This window comes from Melanerpes formicivorus, unplaced genomic scaffold (genome assembly GCF_026170545.1).
Source record: "Melanerpes formicivorus ecotype bairdi unplaced genomic scaffold, bMelFor1.0.p_v2 SCAF_24, whole genome shotgun sequence".
Classification (NCBI taxonomy): Eukaryota; Metazoa; Chordata; class Aves; order Piciformes; family Picidae; genus Melanerpes; species Melanerpes formicivorus.
This window is the reverse complement of record NW_027142376.1, coordinates 9,472,386-9,490,970: the sequence shown is the minus strand read 5'-3', so window position 1 is coordinate 9,490,970 and position 18,585 is coordinate 9,472,386. Positions and strand designations below refer to the sequence as shown.

General features: G+C 43.1%; 1 protein-coding gene across 3 annotated transcripts in view; it reads right to left on the bottom strand.

Annotated features, from left to right (window-relative positions):
• NPHP3 (nephrocystin 3) overlaps positions 1-18,585 on the bottom strand; it is a 23,073-nt gene extending 4,488 nt beyond the window's left edge. The window contains exons 1-23 of one of the 3 annotated variants that reach the window (XR_010989057.1): positions 18,013-18,585; positions 17,536-17,661; positions 15,485-15,635; positions 13,911-14,063; positions 13,352-13,485; positions 12,953-13,113; positions 10,893-11,040; positions 10,255-10,329; positions 9,541-9,717; positions 9,037-9,140; positions 8,220-8,334; positions 7,214-7,357; positions 6,031-6,128; positions 5,478-5,580; positions 4,869-4,951; positions 3,819-3,957; positions 3,151-3,315; positions 2,948-3,045; positions 2,034-2,156; positions 1,499-1,688; positions 1,117-1,358; positions 629-704; positions 281-409 (exon numbers count right to left, since the gene is read on the bottom strand). Coding sequence is in view for 2 of the 3 variants with exons in the window: in XM_068152849.1 (XP_068008950.1) it covers positions 629-704; positions 1,117-1,358; positions 1,499-1,688; positions 2,034-2,156; positions 2,948-3,045; positions 3,151-3,315; positions 3,819-3,957; positions 4,869-4,951; positions 5,478-5,580; positions 6,031-6,128; positions 7,214-7,357; positions 8,220-8,334; positions 9,037-9,140; positions 9,541-9,717; positions 10,255-10,329; positions 10,893-11,040; positions 12,953-13,113; positions 13,352-13,485; positions 13,911-14,063; positions 15,485-15,635; positions 17,536-17,661; positions 18,013-18,366 (3,159 nt within the window). In the remaining variant the exon portion in view is untranslated. The remainder of the gene's footprint in view (positions 1-280; positions 410-628; positions 705-1,116; positions 1,359-1,498; positions 1,689-2,033; positions 2,157-2,947; positions 3,046-3,150; positions 3,316-3,818; positions 3,958-4,868; positions 4,952-5,477; positions 5,581-6,030; positions 6,129-7,213; positions 7,358-8,219; positions 8,335-9,036; positions 9,141-9,540; positions 9,718-10,254; positions 10,330-10,892; positions 11,041-12,952; positions 13,114-13,351; positions 13,486-13,910; positions 14,064-15,484; positions 15,636-17,535; positions 17,662-18,012) is intronic. The other 2 variants (XM_068152849.1, XM_068152850.1) reach the window with 2 other exon arrangements.

Sequence of the window (18,585 nt, the reverse complement as noted above, 5' to 3'; positions counted from 1 at the left end):
TTAACCTTTGCAGTCTAAACACAACCACATTTTTGCAGAGGAACTCATTACAAAAATGGACAATATCTTCCTGATCTCAAGTCATTTTTCTTTAAGTACTGTGGCAACAGCAAAATTTGATTTGCTTTACACAGGATCCACAACAAGCACACTGGAGTCACTCTCTGAACTCTTGCAGTGCAGGTTCGACGTAGCAAACAAACTCTTAGCTCAGGAATGGCAACAGGAACTCTGTGACTGAAAGGCACAGCAGGAAAACAGGCAAAACTCAGTACGGCACCTCACATTATTCCTGGGATTATGCACCACAGTAAGCACTGTGCTCAGCAGCATTTGTCAGTTATTCTGGAGACCTCCTTTTTCCATGGCCACTCTGACAGCCAATGGTATCAGCAGTAGTTCTGCACCCCTGAAACATACATATTTGTTTAGCTCTCTTCTACCTCTCTCAACTCCATCAGTGGTACTGATCCATCTGTACTTCCAGCAGAGCTGAAGGAGCAGCCACCACAGCTGCTGTGAGGCTGCTTCACTACCTAAGCCCTTGATTATCAAAAGCACCTGAGCATCATATTAGCTGAGCTGCAGCATGCCCTGCATTTTCATTAAACACCCACCATTTCCTTACCAGGCTGCCTTTCCTTCTTGCTGCTTTTTGGCGTATTTTGAAGGACTTTTTCCTCAGCTGCTCAGCTTGTTCATATCTGATAACAGTATTTACAGTGTTAGAAAGAATGCCACATCACTGGGTATTCTGGGAAGCTTCCAAGTTACCTGAACATACAAAGCTGAGGAAAATTTAAGACTCTTGAAGAAATTCACACTTTTTGCTAAAGATATTTTGCCAAAGATAAGAACATCCAAAAAGCTTAGACCAAACAGTGCTGCTCCTTTCTCGCTAGCTTGTTCAAAGATTTGTTTGAAAGCTAAGCACAAAAGCTGGCCCCGACTGGGCAGCCTGCTAAAGGAACACAGAGCCGTGCTCATAGTTGCATTAAAAGTCATGAAACTCTCAAAAAGAACCAGAAAACCATACTGGCTTCAGCAAGAAAATCCTTGCCATTCCTTTTGTACCCCCTCCAGAGGAAAGAACAGTATCAGTGTCACTGGGCTTACTTGTTCTGTTTTTGGTACAAGGTGGCAAGTGCATCCAGCTCACGGGCCACCTGTGGGTGCTCAGCCCCATAGGCATTCTCGGAGATCTCCAGTGCCTGTTTGTACAGCTGCTCAGCATTGCCAAACTTCTTCCACTGCACATAGACCCCAGCAAGTTGGTGGAGGGACTGTGCCACCCTTGGGTGGTCTGGATCCAGCGCAGTCTCTCGAATCTCCAGAGAGCGCTGCAGAGGAGCCACGGCCTGCAACAAGGAAGCTCAGGTATGATGGCAGCAGGCAGAATCCTCTGTGCTACAGTCATTAGCAACTGCAACAGAAAGCACACACTGAGTGCTGCTTAATTTGCCTCCTTGCTGTTAGAACAATCTCTAGATGTACTCACCTGACTGAGAAGACCTAGGTCCTTAAGGAACCGTCCCAGGGTCTCATAAAGATCAGCCAGGCAGATCATACTCTCCTCGCCCTCACAGCTCTTTTCATATGCTTTCAGAGAGTCAAAATACTCAGCTGCCATAGAGCTCTTATCTTTCCCAACCAGCTGCCAGTAACTCAGCAATTCTGCAAAATGTCCCCTGTTTTAACAAGGAAATAAGAAGCTCATCTTACCTCCAATACCCCTCTATGCAGGCTGATGCTAGCTTAGAAGAAAAGGGCCAGATGCACCAATTCTGTCTTCATGCAACAGGGTAAACAGAGACAACCCATGAAGACCAATGCTGTTGAAGAGCAGTGTTTGTCCCTTTACCAACCCCCAGATGCAACAGAGCAGAAAAAGCAGGTGATTTATACAACAGCATTTAGCATTTTGGCCTCTGCTATTTGAGTTCCTTTAACCTACATCTGTTGTTTTCTGATTTACATTGACAAAAATTACTTTGCAATGTTTATAACCACCCAAGAGGTGGCTACCTTTGTACCTTTTGTAGAGGTTTTGGGACACAAACAGATTCAAAAGACACTTGTGTAGCTTTTGCTTATCACCCTGCTGCTGGAAGAGCCAGGGAAGTTCATCTGCACTTCTCCAAGTCACTCGGTCTCGACTGTTGAGAGAAAAGCAAACCAAGGCTGAGAGGCCTAGCAGAAGTTGTCAATTTGATGTGAAAGTTACCCAAGCGAACAACTGCCAGACGGACTACTGTAAGACCTATGTACTCTATTTTCTCACATCTTCACTTTGATTTCATCTCAGAGGGTGCTGGAACCCTCAGAAACCCCACAGGAAGCTGCTCCTCTCTCCATATGGGTTAATCTGTGCCTGCAAGAAGGGCTGCTCCTTTATGCCCCCCCTGCCTGGCACACCATGCCCCACCTGGCGTTTTGCTACCCAGCAGCAGATGCTCTGAGAAGCAGTAAGCAGGAGCCAGCAGCTGGGACACATCACATCATGACTGTAAATGCAAATCAGTTTTCAAGCTGGCTATGAGCTTGTTGAGCTGTTCTATTGGGCCTCCTCTTGTGCACATGCTTATTGCTAGCTCAACACAAGTGGTCTTCTGCTGCTTATTCAAAGTCCAAGCAACCTCCAACTTCCTAGCATTTCCTGGGAGTCAAAACCCCCCTGGGGTCAATTGCTACAAAATAACTCATGTGGCATAAATCCCTGCCCTACCTTTTCCCATGATAACTTTAACAAACACCTATTCCCCTCCACAGTCCTCAATCTTTCTAAAGACCTACCAGTAACAAACTGCTAAACTTACAGCTAGGGGCTTGGGAAGCTTTTTTGCCACAGTAACTTCCTAAGCTGAGTCAAAGCAGCTATATGAAGAACACATATATCCAGGAAGCATAAAGCCTGTGGTTTAGCACATCTTGAGGAATTCTGACCTACCTTAGCTGCATGGTGAAATACTCCACTAGTTTTTGTCTATAGGCAGAAATAACACTTTCACCTTCCTCCATGTACTCCAGCCTCACCATCTCCCACGCCTGAAGGAGTATAATTGAGAGAAAGCATTTAATTTATTAAGTGCTGTCGATACACAGGGCACTCTGCAAGATTTCTTTGCATGCATTTGGAATGACAAAGTTTACCTGGAGGTGCTGGAACTTCAGCAAACCACAGCCATATGTCAGCAAACACATCTTGTGCAGGCTGTGAATGAAGGAGGCTAACACTGCAGAAGACAGTTCAGGATAAAGTTCCATGAGCTCTGCCTCACTCACCCCATTGTGGCTAACACCAATGACACACAGTATCTATAGAAGGCAAACAAATTACATTACACAGCTAGCAAGGTTTGCTGCAGAGCTTGCTTATACTGAAATCTCAAGAAGAGTCTAAGGAGCAACTTGCTTGTCCCAGTGTCCCATTTGGTGGCTAGTTTATTAGACTATGAATGCATTAGCACTGAAGACTATTCTTTGAACACAGAAGAGTGAAAGGGCTTGTCTAGGCAGCTGTGGGGTTTTAGCAATGATACACTGTATTTTTCTTGGAATTTAATTGTGGAAAAGTTCTGTTTTGCTTGGAAAGACAATGCCTTAGCTGAGATTTTACACAAAGCAGTCTCATATTCTGTAGTTACAAAAAAGGTAAAATTAGGTTAACAAAATTATCCCTTCTATGCCAGTGATAAGAGTAATTTCTGAATCTTATCTAAGAACCAAAAGAAATTTGTATTTACTTTTAACTTAAGAAGAACTCTTAAGAGGAAAGAATACACATTACCTGTAGAAATTGTGATGCATTCTCTGCTTACCTCTCTCAAAAGCCCTTTGTCTTTATCACTCTGCAATGATTCTCTAATCGACCTCAGAACAAGCCTGTACAGTGACACTGTGTCTTGGCACTGCAAACACTGTTGAAGGGTGTCATCAATATTTCCTGTATTTCCAGCACTGAGCAGAAGGACAAAAAAGTCAGGGGTGAGCATATCAAATCTGGCTGAGTAAAACAAGTTGCAAAGACTGAAGCGCTCTGAATTCTTACTGGGTGTGAAAAGCGCAGAGCACCTGCTGAGATTAAACACAGATTGCCTGATTTTTCTCAGTAACTGCAGCAGTGGCAGTGTCCTGTTCTCCTGCAGGAGCACAGAGTAAGAACGTCAGGTTGGATAAAGCCACACACTGCTGCTTCATTGACTGCATTTACAAAGCACATTTTCAGGAGCAGTGAAGCACCCTAGGACATTCTAGGTGACTGATTACCAATCAGTGTATCATCTTCTGGGCATCTCTAAACCAAAAATGCATCTTCCTCAATAAGATGAAGTCTAGGTTAGTAACAGCCAATGCATCTATTAAGTATTCTCTTGCACAAGAGGGAAGCTTAATTTCTCCACAGCAGAAATTACAGGGCAAAGTACCCCACACAGCTTCAATTGTTGAACAGTCTCTGAACTCCCTTTAAGCCCTAAAACCTTATGAGCCAAACTACCTGGTACATCAGTAAATACAGCAAAGCTGAATGAAACTGTTTAACAAAGCAACACCAACATTCTCAAATACCTTTAAAAAGCACTGAAGCAACTGTCATACACAGAAAGCAGAACAGAAAAGCAAAACAGGAACAGAAGAGCTGAAGACAGACAGATACAATAATCTGGACCCAGTCAGTTTGTAAATGGTGACTGCATACTTTCCCTCCTACTGCATTTACTGGCAGTGAAGGGGGAAAGCTTTATGTACTGCTTCACTGTTCCTAATTGCTGAGAGTCACTTTGTGTTAAATGAATGTATTGAAATGCTATCTAACCTTCTAACCTAGTGGTGTGCCTAATAATATCATCACCATCATCATCTCAACTTACCAAGCAATAGTTTTGCCCAGAAGAGTAACATACAAAGCATTGCAAGTTGTGGCAGAACGACAATGTCTCTCCAGCTTCTTTTCCTGTAACATTGCAAACAAAATCTGTGAGTCCAAATTACATTAGCCACACCAATGAAATGTTTGACAAGGAACAAACATTCCAGGTAGGCTTCCATCTATGACAACGAGTGCACAAAACACTGCAGGGTTTTCTAGCTCTAAGAGCACACAAGTCCAAGTCCCCCTTTGTATTTAAGATGGAAAGAGTTATGATCCTTCCAGATGAGGCAAAGAGGTAAAGCACACCTTTCCCCCCTCTGCCAGTCATTGTCACAGTGTGATGCAATATTAAACCTTCCATCATTCTACAAGAATGTTTACAGCAATATGCACGACTGCACTGGTTTTGTGTTAATAACTGAAGCTGTTCCACCTGGGTTTCAGTGCTACAAGCCGCAGTGGGAAAAATACTCCAACTGCATTCTATCCTGAGTTACCTAAGTGGTAACTCAGCCCCTTCTGGCAGTGGGGGTGGTTTCATCTTTCCCTGCTTTCACTCAAAGCTATAGAGGAGCAAGGTGCTTCAGAAGAACTGCAACAGACATACCTGCTCTTTAGTCAGCTTAACATTTGCAGAGTTACATTCTGCACTAATGAGAGATTTGACATCTTTGGAATTCAGTGGATCAAGATGAAGAGTGGGCCACAACCTTCAGTAAGAGAACAAAGTCATATTCAGACCTTATTAACTAGCATAGAAAAGGAAAAAAAGACATCAACACTCAAGAGTTTTGCAAAGATCTCTATCAAAGCAGTCATTGAAGCTATTCCCTAACAAGTTTGCATCATCACAAGTCAAATTTCCACTTTCAGCTTCAGCCCTGATCTATATTATGGTGCTGCAGTTCTTGATGTGCATCTCACTGCATTTAATATCCTCTTTCATAAAGTCATGAAAATAGACACATCACAGTAACACAAAACTCTGTCTTCCCACTAGCTGTCCTCATTCCAGCTACACAACAGGGAAGCTTTTGCTGTCCTCAGTGATTGCAAAACCTCATCCTATTAGAATCTGCCTGCTCTTCAAGCAGTAACTGCAATTTAAACCAATAATGCTAAGCCAGGCTACTTTGAAGCACCTCAGAAATGCACCATACCTCCAAGCCTGTGGACATGTTTCCACATTCACTGATACAATCACTCTCACGTTCACTGGCAGGGGATCTATCAACCACTTCATGTGCTTCTCAGCTTGCTGAAAAACAAATTTTGATTACTTGGTACAAAAGTTGGTCAAAACAATGCCAAAAGTTGATACACTTCACTAACTGCACAGCTCAGTGAAAAGAGGCTTACATTCTCCAGAGACCTTAAAAATTGTTGATGATCTGGTTCCTGGAACAGTTACTAAATGATCCATTGCTGTGTATCAGCATGCCTATGCATCGAATAAAGCAGACAGAATACTGCTGTTCAAATATAAGACAGGGCTACTTACATGCCCAGTAAGTCAGCTCACAACCTTGGCTCTCTGGATATGCAATGTATCTAGACTCTCAAAAATTAAGATAAATTTAGAACTAAAAACCCCAACCCAAAATTCATCTATAAAAATTACAGAATCAAAGAATTAACCAGGTTGGAAAAGACCTTTGAGATCATCAGGTCCAACCTATCACCCAATACCTTCCAATCCACTAAACCATGGCACTGAGTGCCTCACCCAGTCTTTTCTTAAACAGTTCCAGGGATGGTGACTCCACTACCTCCCCGAGCAGCCTACACCAATGGCCAATCACTCTTTCTGTGAAGATTTTTTTCCAAACGTCCAACCCAAACTTCCCCTGGTGCAGCTTGAGACTGTGTCCTCTCATTCTGCTACTGGTTGCCTGGGAGACCAACCCTCACCTGGCTACAACCTCCTTTCAGGTAGCTGTAGGGAGCAATAAGGTCGTCCCTGAGCCTCCTCTTCTCCAGGCAAAACAACCCCAGCTCCCTCAGCCTCTCCTCATAGGGCTTGTACTCCAGACCTCTCCCCAGCCTTGTTCAATCACAGAATTTCAGGGGGTGGAAGGGACCTTGGAAGATCATCCAGTCCAACCCCAACGTGCCCTCTTCTGGACACATTTGAGCATCTCAACATCTTTCTTAAATTGAAGGGAACAAAAGGTGATAGATTGAAAGACTCTTAACTCATCTACACTTTCTGCAGAACAACTTTCTGGCTGTGCTCTTTAGAACAAAGCAAACAATGTTTCTGTTACATAGAAAGGGCTGAACCTGTCACAAAGGGTAAGGTTTCCATTGGACTGAAAATGGGCAAGTGTTTTGCAAACATACCTGGATTTGGTCAATAGAATCAATGATGATGATAATGCTGCCCTGATGGCGTGCAGAAAGCTTTTCCAACCAGCGTGGAAACTCTTCCAGCAGTTTAGCTGGATCCAAAGTCAGAGGTGACACTAACCAAGAGTGCTGCATGAGCTGAAAAATTATAAACATGTATAACAAATCCTACCTTAAAAATCAACTAGGATGGTTGAAGTAAGTCCTACAGACACAAGAAGGAAAGCCCCAAAGCAAACACACTATTCTGGGACAACTGTTCTAGTCAAGGTCACACAGAATTCTTTCCTTCTAGCATGTGCAGAAAGCTGGCAAAAAGAGGATTTCTTGAACACGTTGTGTAAACTCTAGAGAAAGAACCTGAGTTAATCCTGGAAATGTAACTTGAGCTTACACAATGGCCAAAGAATTTGGAAATTAAAGGGCTTAAAAGTTGCACAGACTAAATAAGCAGACTCAGAAAACACAGGAGAAAATGGCAAGGAGAGCACAACTGATTTCTTTTCGCTAAAGTTTCAGTCCTATGAGGTCCTTAGTGCCACCCTGTGAAGAAGAAAACTCAAGCTCCGGTACAAAACTACTCCTCACTTACTCCCCACTTATCTAACACAGTTAAATTGTAAATTAACATAGGAGAAAGACTAGTCTAGGAAAAACATGGTGCCAGCTGGTGAGGACAGTGCCAGGTTTCCAGACATGAAGACAGAAGAGGTACCACATGCCTCTCTCACTGGCCAGAGGGCAGGAACTTTTGGAAGGAGCTTATAGGGCTCAATATGGGTCATTAGAAGCATATCTGTAAATGCCAACCTGCTCTGAAAATCCCAGAGACACTATTTAACTGATCTGCAACTTTTGTTAGGAATCAAAGTGCCCCCATTCTATAATGCCTTGCATTTGTGTTACTCTTAACTGATGTACTAACAGCTATAGAAAATGTTCTCCTGTGACACAGACACCCAGTGGCACTTCCCAGGGACTACGCACTAAGACACCATACCTTCAAAGTGAGGCGTTTAATGATCAGTGCAGACTCAGAACTAGTAGACCTGGGCCTCCCAACAAAGTGATAAAGAATGAGAGTGCTTGGTGAATGCTTCTGTTGTAGCTGAATCCTAATGAGAGGAGGAAGAAAAGAAAGAAAGAAAACCATAATTAAAAAAAGCAGCACGTTATAGCCTGCAATTCTGCAGACAGAGCTCAAACAAAACCCATCAGTTCCACCAAGAAAGTGCCTGAGCCAAAGCTGTTCCATGCTTATCCTGCAGAGCAGGATAGACATTTCCTGAGCTATAACTGAACTTGCAATGTCAGATTCTAGTTTTGCTCTCCCCAGTGCTGAGGCCATTAACAGGTGCCCTTCCTGGCACCGCACAGTCACACCACACTAAGCTGTTAAGAAGTAATGACACTGACAACTTATTTTTTATGCCAGGCTATGAGAAAATTTGCTACAAGTGACAATAAAATGCATTTCTATGATAAATTAAGAGGTCTGATCTTTCCTTCATCTCATTTTAAAAGCTTCAAAGGACCAGTCTTGTGTATCAGAGAAGGGCAACGCTACTGAGCTATTGAAACTGCTCAGCAATGCTGTGCAAAGACGGACCTGTTGGGTGTTGAAATTGGAGTGGGGGAGATGTTAAAAGCAGTCCAGATGATGTTCCATTATTACAAATCCTTCCAAGATGTCTCAGTAACTTCAGTGCTTTAACAATGTTCCCATTTTACCTCTAGTTAAACCAATACAATGTTTGAAACTTCTTTCTTGAAATTCACTCATACAAAGGAAAGAACCTAAAGAAACAGTAAACTACCATTTTGAGAGAAGGAGAGATTTCCCAGAGCCTGGTCCTCCTGATACAAGCAGAGGTGGAATTGGTGCTGGTGCTGCTACCAGGTCATTCAGACGTTCAAAATACTATGAAAAGGAAACAATCATTACTAATACAAGTGTCAAGACAGATATTCAGAGGGTTCTCTACTGCCAACCCGAGTCTAGGAGGACACCCCACTTCTGGCACACTGTTACAGTGCTTCTTTCCAGGGCAAGAATAACAACTACTTCTTCATTAACACAGAAGCTGTTACAGCACTTCTTTCCAGTGCAGGAGTAACAACTACTTCTTCAGCAACACAGAAACTGGCATCTCTGCCAGGAAATAAATATGCCATCTGTGTAAGAGACAGCAGCCCAAGAAGCAATAGCCTCGGGGATACTCTTAGGCACAGCATCTTCTGCAGAAGTACATCTTGCCCAACAGGAGATGGAAATTAGTCCTGACTTTCTCTCCATCCCTATACATTTGCAGTGTACTCACTTTCTCAAATCCCAGCTCACATGTTGAACTTGAGGCTTGCTGGAAAGCTTCCATCTGTTCTTGTTCATCATGTGCATCCCATAGTGCATCACCAAAAACTTCTTCAGGAACAGTGGACTCTTCCTTATTACCCGAATCCTTGCCTTCCAGTTCTGCCACTTCACACCCCAATATATCCTAAGAAAATTACATGGAGAACAACTCTAGTTCTCAGCAGGGCAGGCATGTTTGGTGTTAGTTTCAACTCCACTGCATGCAAGTGCAGCTGTGCTAACATCAGTATGTTCATTTCCTTTTAGGCTAGCAGAGAACATAAATACATTAACAAGTAGATAAAACCAACATAACTCTGAATGCACAGGTCTCAAAGACACTGCTTTTAGTCTTCTCATGGTGGAAGCAACTCACTAGGAGGAAGGATAAGGACAGAATGAAGTCTTTCCTTATCCCAGAACAAGGATAAAGAGTAAGAGAATTCAGGCCACAAATAGATTCTTTTCCCCTGTTATTTCTCCTTTTGTGCATAAAAGCACTGCCCAGTTTTGAGTTTTGTTTTCTACTTGCAGATTTCTTTGCTTGCCAGATAGTAATGACAAAACACAAAGAGATCCTTTGAATTACAGCTAAGCAGCATAAAGCAGTCACAGTGACATAATTTAACATAATAAATCAAGAGGAGGAACAGAAAAGGCTGAATTGCACTATGTACCCTACCTGTTTAATTATCTTTTCCACACAATTATAGATTTCATATGCTCCTTCCTCCACACCTCCAACATGATCAATCATCTGAAAAAAAAGTGAAAAGCAAAGCATGCTGCAACTCTGAGCCTAGTACAGGGAACACTGTACTGAGCCTATTTAGGACTTAGAACAAACATTCTGAAACACATTTAAATTCTGTTGCACTCCTTAGGCAGTATTCACTTTACCTAAGGTTTTAAAAGCTTGGCATCTTGTGTCAGCTGCTCTCCCTCCCTCTCTGGAGGGAAATAAAGGGCAAATGATCTATTTTCAGGTGGGATGGATCACTCTGGAGGTGTACTGCTGTCTCTTCAGTGGCTACAGATAGACCTCAGATAAAAGAACTGCCACATAAATGGCTAAAAACAGGTGAGAAATTCTGTCCTTACAGCACAGGGAGTCTCTTTGCAGTGAAAATGCAGTGGATTTTCTCATCCCCTGCTAATGAAAATTTTATAGCACTCATGAATTTCAGGTTCATATAATGAGTGTCCAGAGCAATGGGTGCAGCGCAAATCCTCCTCAAGTCTGGGACTGCTACCAACATTCAACGTTCTTTATGACAGGAAGGGAGACATTTAAAACCCAACAACCTTTGCAGTCCATACCTTTGTTTTGTTCACAGAAGAAACCTGCTCCAGTAACTGCTGCACTGCAACTGAACTGACTCTGCCATCCTCCTTTCTGTGGTAAACCAGTCGGGGTTTTTCTTCTGGATTTCTCAAGAAAGCTTCTTCACAGTCCTCCAACAAACAACTAGATTGGAAATCAGCATTCTTGTGCTATATTACACTGCTGTAGCAAACAGTTTAATCAACACAAGCACCAAAGAGGGGTTTCACTGCAAAATCTAATTCAAAAGTCACAAGTACTTACAACAAAGGGCTAGCAAATATTTCAGCAGAGAATTTAAGATAAGCTCTGAAGCTTATCTTAAGCTGAGAGAGTAATTTATACTACTTGTACCAAGAACATTAAAAACATTTATTTTTATGAGTATTGCTTTTCAATATAAAAATTGATCATCCTGCCATACCAATATGCAGAGTGAAAGGTAACTGCCTTGCATGGAAAGAGCATGGATTCACAGCTGATTAGAGAGCACAACAAACATGCTCTGCCACCACTTATTTGAAGACTTTGTTCTATTGCTTGCCAGTTTTAGAAGTCCTTTAGTATTTGTTGGATGTAGGATGGTCTTTTAATTTATTGTAATTGAAAAGGAGAATCACAGAAACACAGAATGTAAGGGGCTGGAAGGGACCTCGAGAGATCATCCAGCCCAACCGCCCTACCAAAGCAGGATTGCCTATACCAGGTGAATTTGTATTTATACATGTGAATGATATCCATGGTCATCATTCCCAACTATCAATTGTCATTCCACAGAAGGAACTCCACAACTTGGGGATTCTAACAAGAGCAGACAGGATCTCTCAGGTATGTTGTTCTTTATGTGAGCACTACAATTTCCATTACAATTTTTCTGAGAGACACTCTCCAAGTGAATACTGTTGGCAAGAACACTCCTTCCAGGATGTTTTTCCGTGTGTATTTCAAACACTTGTGACCCACATGCATAAAACTGGGTTATTTGGCAACAGTATCTCCTTAGAGTGCCAATATATCTGCAGTGGGTGACACTGTTTTTCCAGGAACATAAAATGTCCCATTCCTCTGTGAAAACAAATCAACATCTTCTGTGGTACCTGTCTGCTCCCTGAAGCGCCCCACTGCTGTAAATCTTAGCAGCCAGTATCTTAAACAAGCCTTTAAATCTCTGTAGGCTGATGTTTTATTTACAGAAACAGGAGGTCCTGTAAATACAAGAGCTCTAACATAACAGTGTTTGAAACCCCTGGAGTTCAGAATCTACCCCCAGTGTGGAACTTAAGGCATGTCAGTATTTTCAGGTTTTCACATTCACACATATGTTTGGAATGACCACTCTGTGACCCTCACGGATATAATCCCATGTTTTCTCCTCTTCAGCAAAAGGACATCCTTTCCTCCCTTAAACAATAAAGACAATTTCTGCCCCAAATTAACAGAACCAGTTCTAACAGGATTCTAAAAGTATCTGTAGCTTGGCATTTTTCCTTTTTTAAGTTGTGTTTGTTCTTCTAGAAGATTAGGAAGTTACTCACAGAACAAACAGAACACATTGCAACACCATTTGTCATAAAGCGTCATGACTTCAGTGAATGAAGCTGTAGAAAGCTAGCATAAGGTACCACAAAATCAAGTCAAAAAACCAGCCAAAGACAGAAAATGATGTGACAGAATCAAAACCAAAATGCTGCAGAGAAGTGTAATCCTAGATAAGCACATGAAAACCATCAAGGACATTCACACCAGCCAACTTGGATTTCTAAGACTCCAGCAATACACAGAACTGTTATTGGAAAGCAAAGCATTTCTGTAATATGAAGAGATCTTTAATGCTCTATTTTAAGGGAATCTGTAGCAACAAGCAGAAGGAAGTGACACCAAGCAGATCTATTCTTTTAACTGTCTGCACTAGCAAACCTAAAGTTGGAAGGCATATCACTTAGAAGACGCTAGCTTTGGGAATGCACTGAGCAAAGCATCACATCCATTTTAATAAGCCAAGCACTGCACATAAGTTACCAGCCTCTATTTGCTTTACAGTCTGAAAAATACTTACCTTGGCAAGGTTAAATGCAGGAGCAAAAGGACCACTGAACTTTTTTCAATTTCCCATTTCCGTACATCTTTAAGAGGCCTGTCGCTCTCTGATGGAAAATGAACAACTTGAAAGAAGTAGCCCAATGCTTCACAGACCCTGAGGAGTTTGGGTGAGTAGTTCTGAAAGCACATTTGAATAATGGAGCTTTAGTACTAAAGCTGCAGGGCACCAAGCACCTACTAGATAGAGTTCAGTTTCTTTTTTCTAAGGAGTCTCTTTCCTGAAGTCCTTAACATTACTTTCCCTGAATTCATTGAGATTAGGTTACGCTTACTAAAGCTTTCAAGATGTATTGCAGGTTTCTGAAGCAGCATCGCAGCGGAAACAAAACAGCGTGTAAGTTTGTGAGGTACTCACTCTAGTGAAGATGTCCACTTCTGGTCGAGTCTCATCAGTACTAATAATAAAACATCTTACTGTGTTACTCCACAAAGAGTGAGAAAACAGGGGAGTGACCTGCAATAAACTGGCAACAGCAGCATCCCAGTCGTCTGCCAATGAAAAACATCCGAAACAAAACCTGATTGCACTGCACCACAGGTAAGTCATCACCTCTCAACACTACACTACTTTGAATACTACACTTAATTTCAGGAAGTATTAACATCTTCACTATTTCAGTTTTATTAATTTGAATTTAGAGAAAGCAACAAAATGGTATTTGGCTTGCCCACCCTGAAGCACCGCTTGCTAAAATCACTGCTGCACGTACTGTGGTCACCAAATGCACTGAACTTGACTTAAGGTGTACAGCTACAGCTCCTTTTATTTTTGCACAGTATTCTAAATAACCCTTTGGTCCAGCTACCCAAGAATGGACAGAAAAGGATCTAAAAGAGGACAAAACTATTTAAGAGCAGACAGAGAAAGGACACAGACACCTATAATCCCAGTAGAACAAACCGCCACTACTTACCCCTATTTATATTTGCAAATGGCCCCTCAACATCTATGGAACTATGAGCAAATTCAGGCCCTCTGAAAGACTGCTGAAGCTGCATCATGCTCCCCATGGATGGCTCACTTCCCAGAGCTCCTCCATTCCAGTATTCAGACTGTGCCCCAGTAGCTGAGAATTGGAAAACAAGAAAACCCTCTTTGTTGTTACTAAACAAGTGAAATTATTAGTCTTTAATACTCCAGAGGACACCTACTGCCACATGACACTGGCCACAGTTTATTCTTTTTTAGCAGATCTGCTCACACCTTTGTGTGCTGCAGTTCTAAATGGCAACTGCCTCCAGTGAATGAGCAGCCATGCTGCTGAAGGATGAGGCTTTCTGCTAATATTTGTTATTAATTAGATTGCTTATGTCTGTTGGGTTCAAATGCTGACTTGCATCACAAATCAGGAAAGCAGCTCACAGTACTGTTGCAGTCACAAAACTGCCATCTTTTCTTCAGGAATTTTCCAGCACTAAAAAAACCATAAAGGGGCTATAAGTCAGGACTGAAATACACTGCACTGGGAAAGAACTTCCACGGTATCTCTTCATGATATGCTTGGGTTGAATTTCTGCCATTCCATATACAACATTTAGGACACTAAATATATCTTTCATGGAGGAAAATCAGGAAATTAAAAAGACTTAGAAAAAGGGAAGTATGAATAGAAAAATTAACTGAACACAAAAGACAACAGAAAAAAAATACATACAAGACAACAAGCCTATCTGTCATCCAATCATAATTACTAACAAAGACCCAATCACTGCATTTTGAAACAGTATTTTCTACCTTTAAAGACTGCATATTTATACTCCTGGCAAGATGCTATGGTTGATGTACCTCAAGGAGCAAAACAGAGGGTAAGCAACAGCACTTGCTGGCAGTTTTGCCTCAGTAGCCCTTCATGGTGCGGGAAGCAATGATGGTAAGGTACTGTCTGCTACAGTTGCTGCTCCACAGTGAATCAATGGCTAAGTGATCACACCTATCTGGATCCTTCTCATGCTATCAAATACCTCTTACAGCTTATACAGAGTTTTGCTAAGGCTTCCTTGTAAAGAAATTTCTTCACTAAAATGCCTGTTTTGATCAACTGATGTTTGTTAAACAGGTAATTATGCTATCCTGAACAGTACAGCAGCTGAGACTGGCTTACTTCATCATCCATAGACTGTAAGTCTGTGTAAGATTCCCTCCAGCTTCAGGTGTGCTTTTAGGGTCTTTTGGAACATGGTTTCTCAGATCTAGAATCAAAAAACTCAGAAAAGACTAGAAGAATCAGGACTGAACATGAAGCAATTCAAAAAGAAAGCTGAGGTCACTGTGTCCAGACAGCGCTATTTTCTTTGCCTGTTTATTCATAAGATGACAAACATGGGATTCCTACAACCTAAACCAAGTCAGCTGCTTTTATCTTCTAGCCTACTTTTTTTTTTTGCTCTTCACTAGGATTAATAATTTTTTTTTAAAAGAACATACTTGTCTTTGCTTTACTGTTCAGAGATTTAAGTCAACAGAAAATGCTAGAGATTACATTCTCACCCGTAACATCTGTACAATTATCATCAGAATCAGACTCTTCAGGATCAAACACTTGGATTCCTTGGGCCTGCAGTCTCTGAAGTTTTGCTTCTAGCTCTCGTTTGGCCCTCAGCAAGTCCTGAATCTCATTTTCTTTAGTTTCTCTAAAAATCTATGAGCAGGAAAGAAAAAAGGAATGCAAACCATAAATCTTTTAAAATTCAGTATCCGTTCTTGAATCCACGTTACCCACTTTCAATTGGAAAAATAAGTTTCTAGCATTCCTCTAGCAGAAGAGGCATGAAAATATGCACAAGAAGGCATCAGAAGCCTACAAATGAGCAGGAAAATAGAGGTTAAAATTATGTATTTTTAAAACATTCCCATTTTAACCCTTGGCATGCTGTTCTGAAAGATGGAAGTCCGCATTTTAGTTCATTAAAAATGGCAAATAACTTTCTTAATCTCTATTGTTTACTGTCTTCTAAAATCACCATATGTAAGGTACCCTTTTATTCTTTCCTGTACTATTTTTACATCTACTCTCACATTTAGTTTTTGTTGTTGTGCAAATGTAAACTTCCTAAGACAGAAAACGATGAAGCATTGCCAGCTGTCCTGTTTGTAAAATACTACCATCATGTGGGCAAGAAAACACAAGCCTAGAATTAAATTTGAGGAGATAAAATCTTCAAGTCTCATTTTGTTAAACAAGATCAAAACCACATCCTCTCTTTATATCTCTGCCAAACATTAACACCGGTTACAATTAAAGACATCAGGAGCCTTGGAAACAGTGCAAACCCAGGACCTATTGCCCTGTTTTGGAAGGCAGATGTATCATCATCTGCAGCAAGCTAAAAGCAGAAGCATCAGCTTGGCCTTTATTTAGAGTAAACCTTTATTTAGAATAAACCAAACCAGGTTGGAAGAGACCTTCAAGATCATCGTGTCCAATCCATCAACCAATCCAACCCACCTAAACAGCTAACCCATGGCACCAAGCACCCCATCAAGTCTCCTCCTGAACACCTCCAATGACAGCGACTCCACCACCTCCCCGGGCAGCCCATTCCAATGGGCAATCACTCTTTCTGTATAGAACTTCTTCCTAACATCCAACCTGAACCTCCTCTGGCGCAGCTTGAGACTGTGTCCTCTTGTTCTGGTGCTGGCTGCCTGGGAGAAGAGACCATCATCCACCTGTCTACAACCTCCCTTCAGGTAGTTGTAGAGAGTGATAAGGTCACCCCTGAGTCTCCTCTTTTCCAGGCTGAGCAACCCCAGCTCCCTCAGTCTTTCCTCATAGGGCTTGTGTTCCAAACCCCTCGCCAACTTTGTTGCTCTTCTCTGGACTCATTCCAGCAAGTCAACCTCCTTCCTAAACTGAGGGGCCCAGAACTGGATACAGTACTCGAGATGTGGCCTAACCAGTGCAGTGTACAGGGGCAGAATGACCTCCCTGCTCCTGCTGGCCACACTGTTCCTGATGCAGGCCAGGATGCCATTGGCCCTCTTGGCCGCCTGGGCACACTGCAGGCTCATGTTCAGCCTGCCATCGACCAGTACCCCCTTTTCAAGTCATCCCTCCAGAAAGTGCACAGGCTTTTGTCTTTGGCTACCATATTTTAGCAGTTGGATGAGATGTAGCAGTACACACTTACCTTTAAGGTAAAGTGAAAGTGTTCAACATCACAGTGCTACACACAGCATTTATTCAGAAAGAATGGAATTCTGCAGTTATTCAGCATGTGTCAGGCTGCAGCCCAGGTTGTCCTGTCACTCTCAAACATGAACACATTTCTGTGTTCAAATAGTACAGGAATGCAGTTTAAGAGGCATCACTGCATACTCTCCTTTTAATATTTAAAAAGTCATTCTTCTTGTAGTTTCACAGAACAGCCTTGGTAGGATTATCTTAAAAGGGTCAGATACCAATATGATACTCCCAATATTTTTTTAAAAAGGGGGGGCCCCCGTGAAAGCTATCAGAGAAGAGTTCACTGGGGGAATGTGACCAAGTGCCAGTCCTCTTCTTTTTAGTGAGTTTCCCAGGAAAAGTCAAGCCATACCTTGAACTGTCTTTTGACCTTGTCTCGGTCATGTTCAAAGGTAGCAGCTCTCTCCATGGCTTGGTATTTAGCTTCTAATGCACTTTCCTTCTCTCGAAGTATTTTCTGATAAGTTTTCTGAAGCGCCTGAAAGCATTTAACACAACATTTTCTGAGTGAAAGCAATCGCTGCTGAAAGGTTTTAGATTATTTTCCAGGTATAACTACATTATCCCAGCACGCTGCATCTCTCCAGACTCGAGGCAAGCCAGGCACGCACCAGCCAGTCCCCATCCCGAGCCTGGCACACACCGATGACAGGCAGCGGCCCACCAGGATGGCATGCACCACCTCCCCAGCACCTGGCATTCCTGGGAAGGCACAGTCATCACAGCCATCACACCCACCACCTCCCTGTCACAGCTTTCCTGGGAAGCAGGACAAGCCCATCGCATCTTGGCTGCAAGGGCGCTTATCTGAGAGGGCAGGAGGCGCTACCTGCAGCTCTGCACGCAGCCGCTTGTTCTCCCTGTCCAGCTTGGCCTCTTTCTTCACCATGGAGGCCACCTCGTTGTTCTTGCTGACACGGAAGATCTCGTACTCCTTCTTCAGGCGCTCATACTCGGCCACGCACTCCAGCTCCTGCACCGAGGCCGTCGACTTGAAGCTGGCCCCGATGAGGCCGCCGGGCCGCGAGGCCCCCACGCGCCGCAGGGACCCGCGCAGCAGCCGGGCCTTGGGCTTCACCTCCACCGGGATCTCGCAGGCCTCGCCCCCGCCACCGCCGTAGGTGTCCTCGATCACCTCCCCGACCCCTCCCGCCGGGCTCACCAGGGACGATGCCGTCCCCATGGCCGGGGGATGCCGTTGTGTAAAGCTTTAACACCGACAGGAGGAGCCGGGGCGGCCAGCGGTCCCTGGCGGCGGGGACATGCCTGAGGCGGCGCGTGCCGAGAGTCTGCTGTTCCCGCCCTGTCCCGGCCCGCACCCCTCACAGCACCCCTCACCGCACCCCCGGTCCGGCCCAGCCGAAGAGGCCGCGGGACACGGTCCGCTGACGGCGACGGCCGG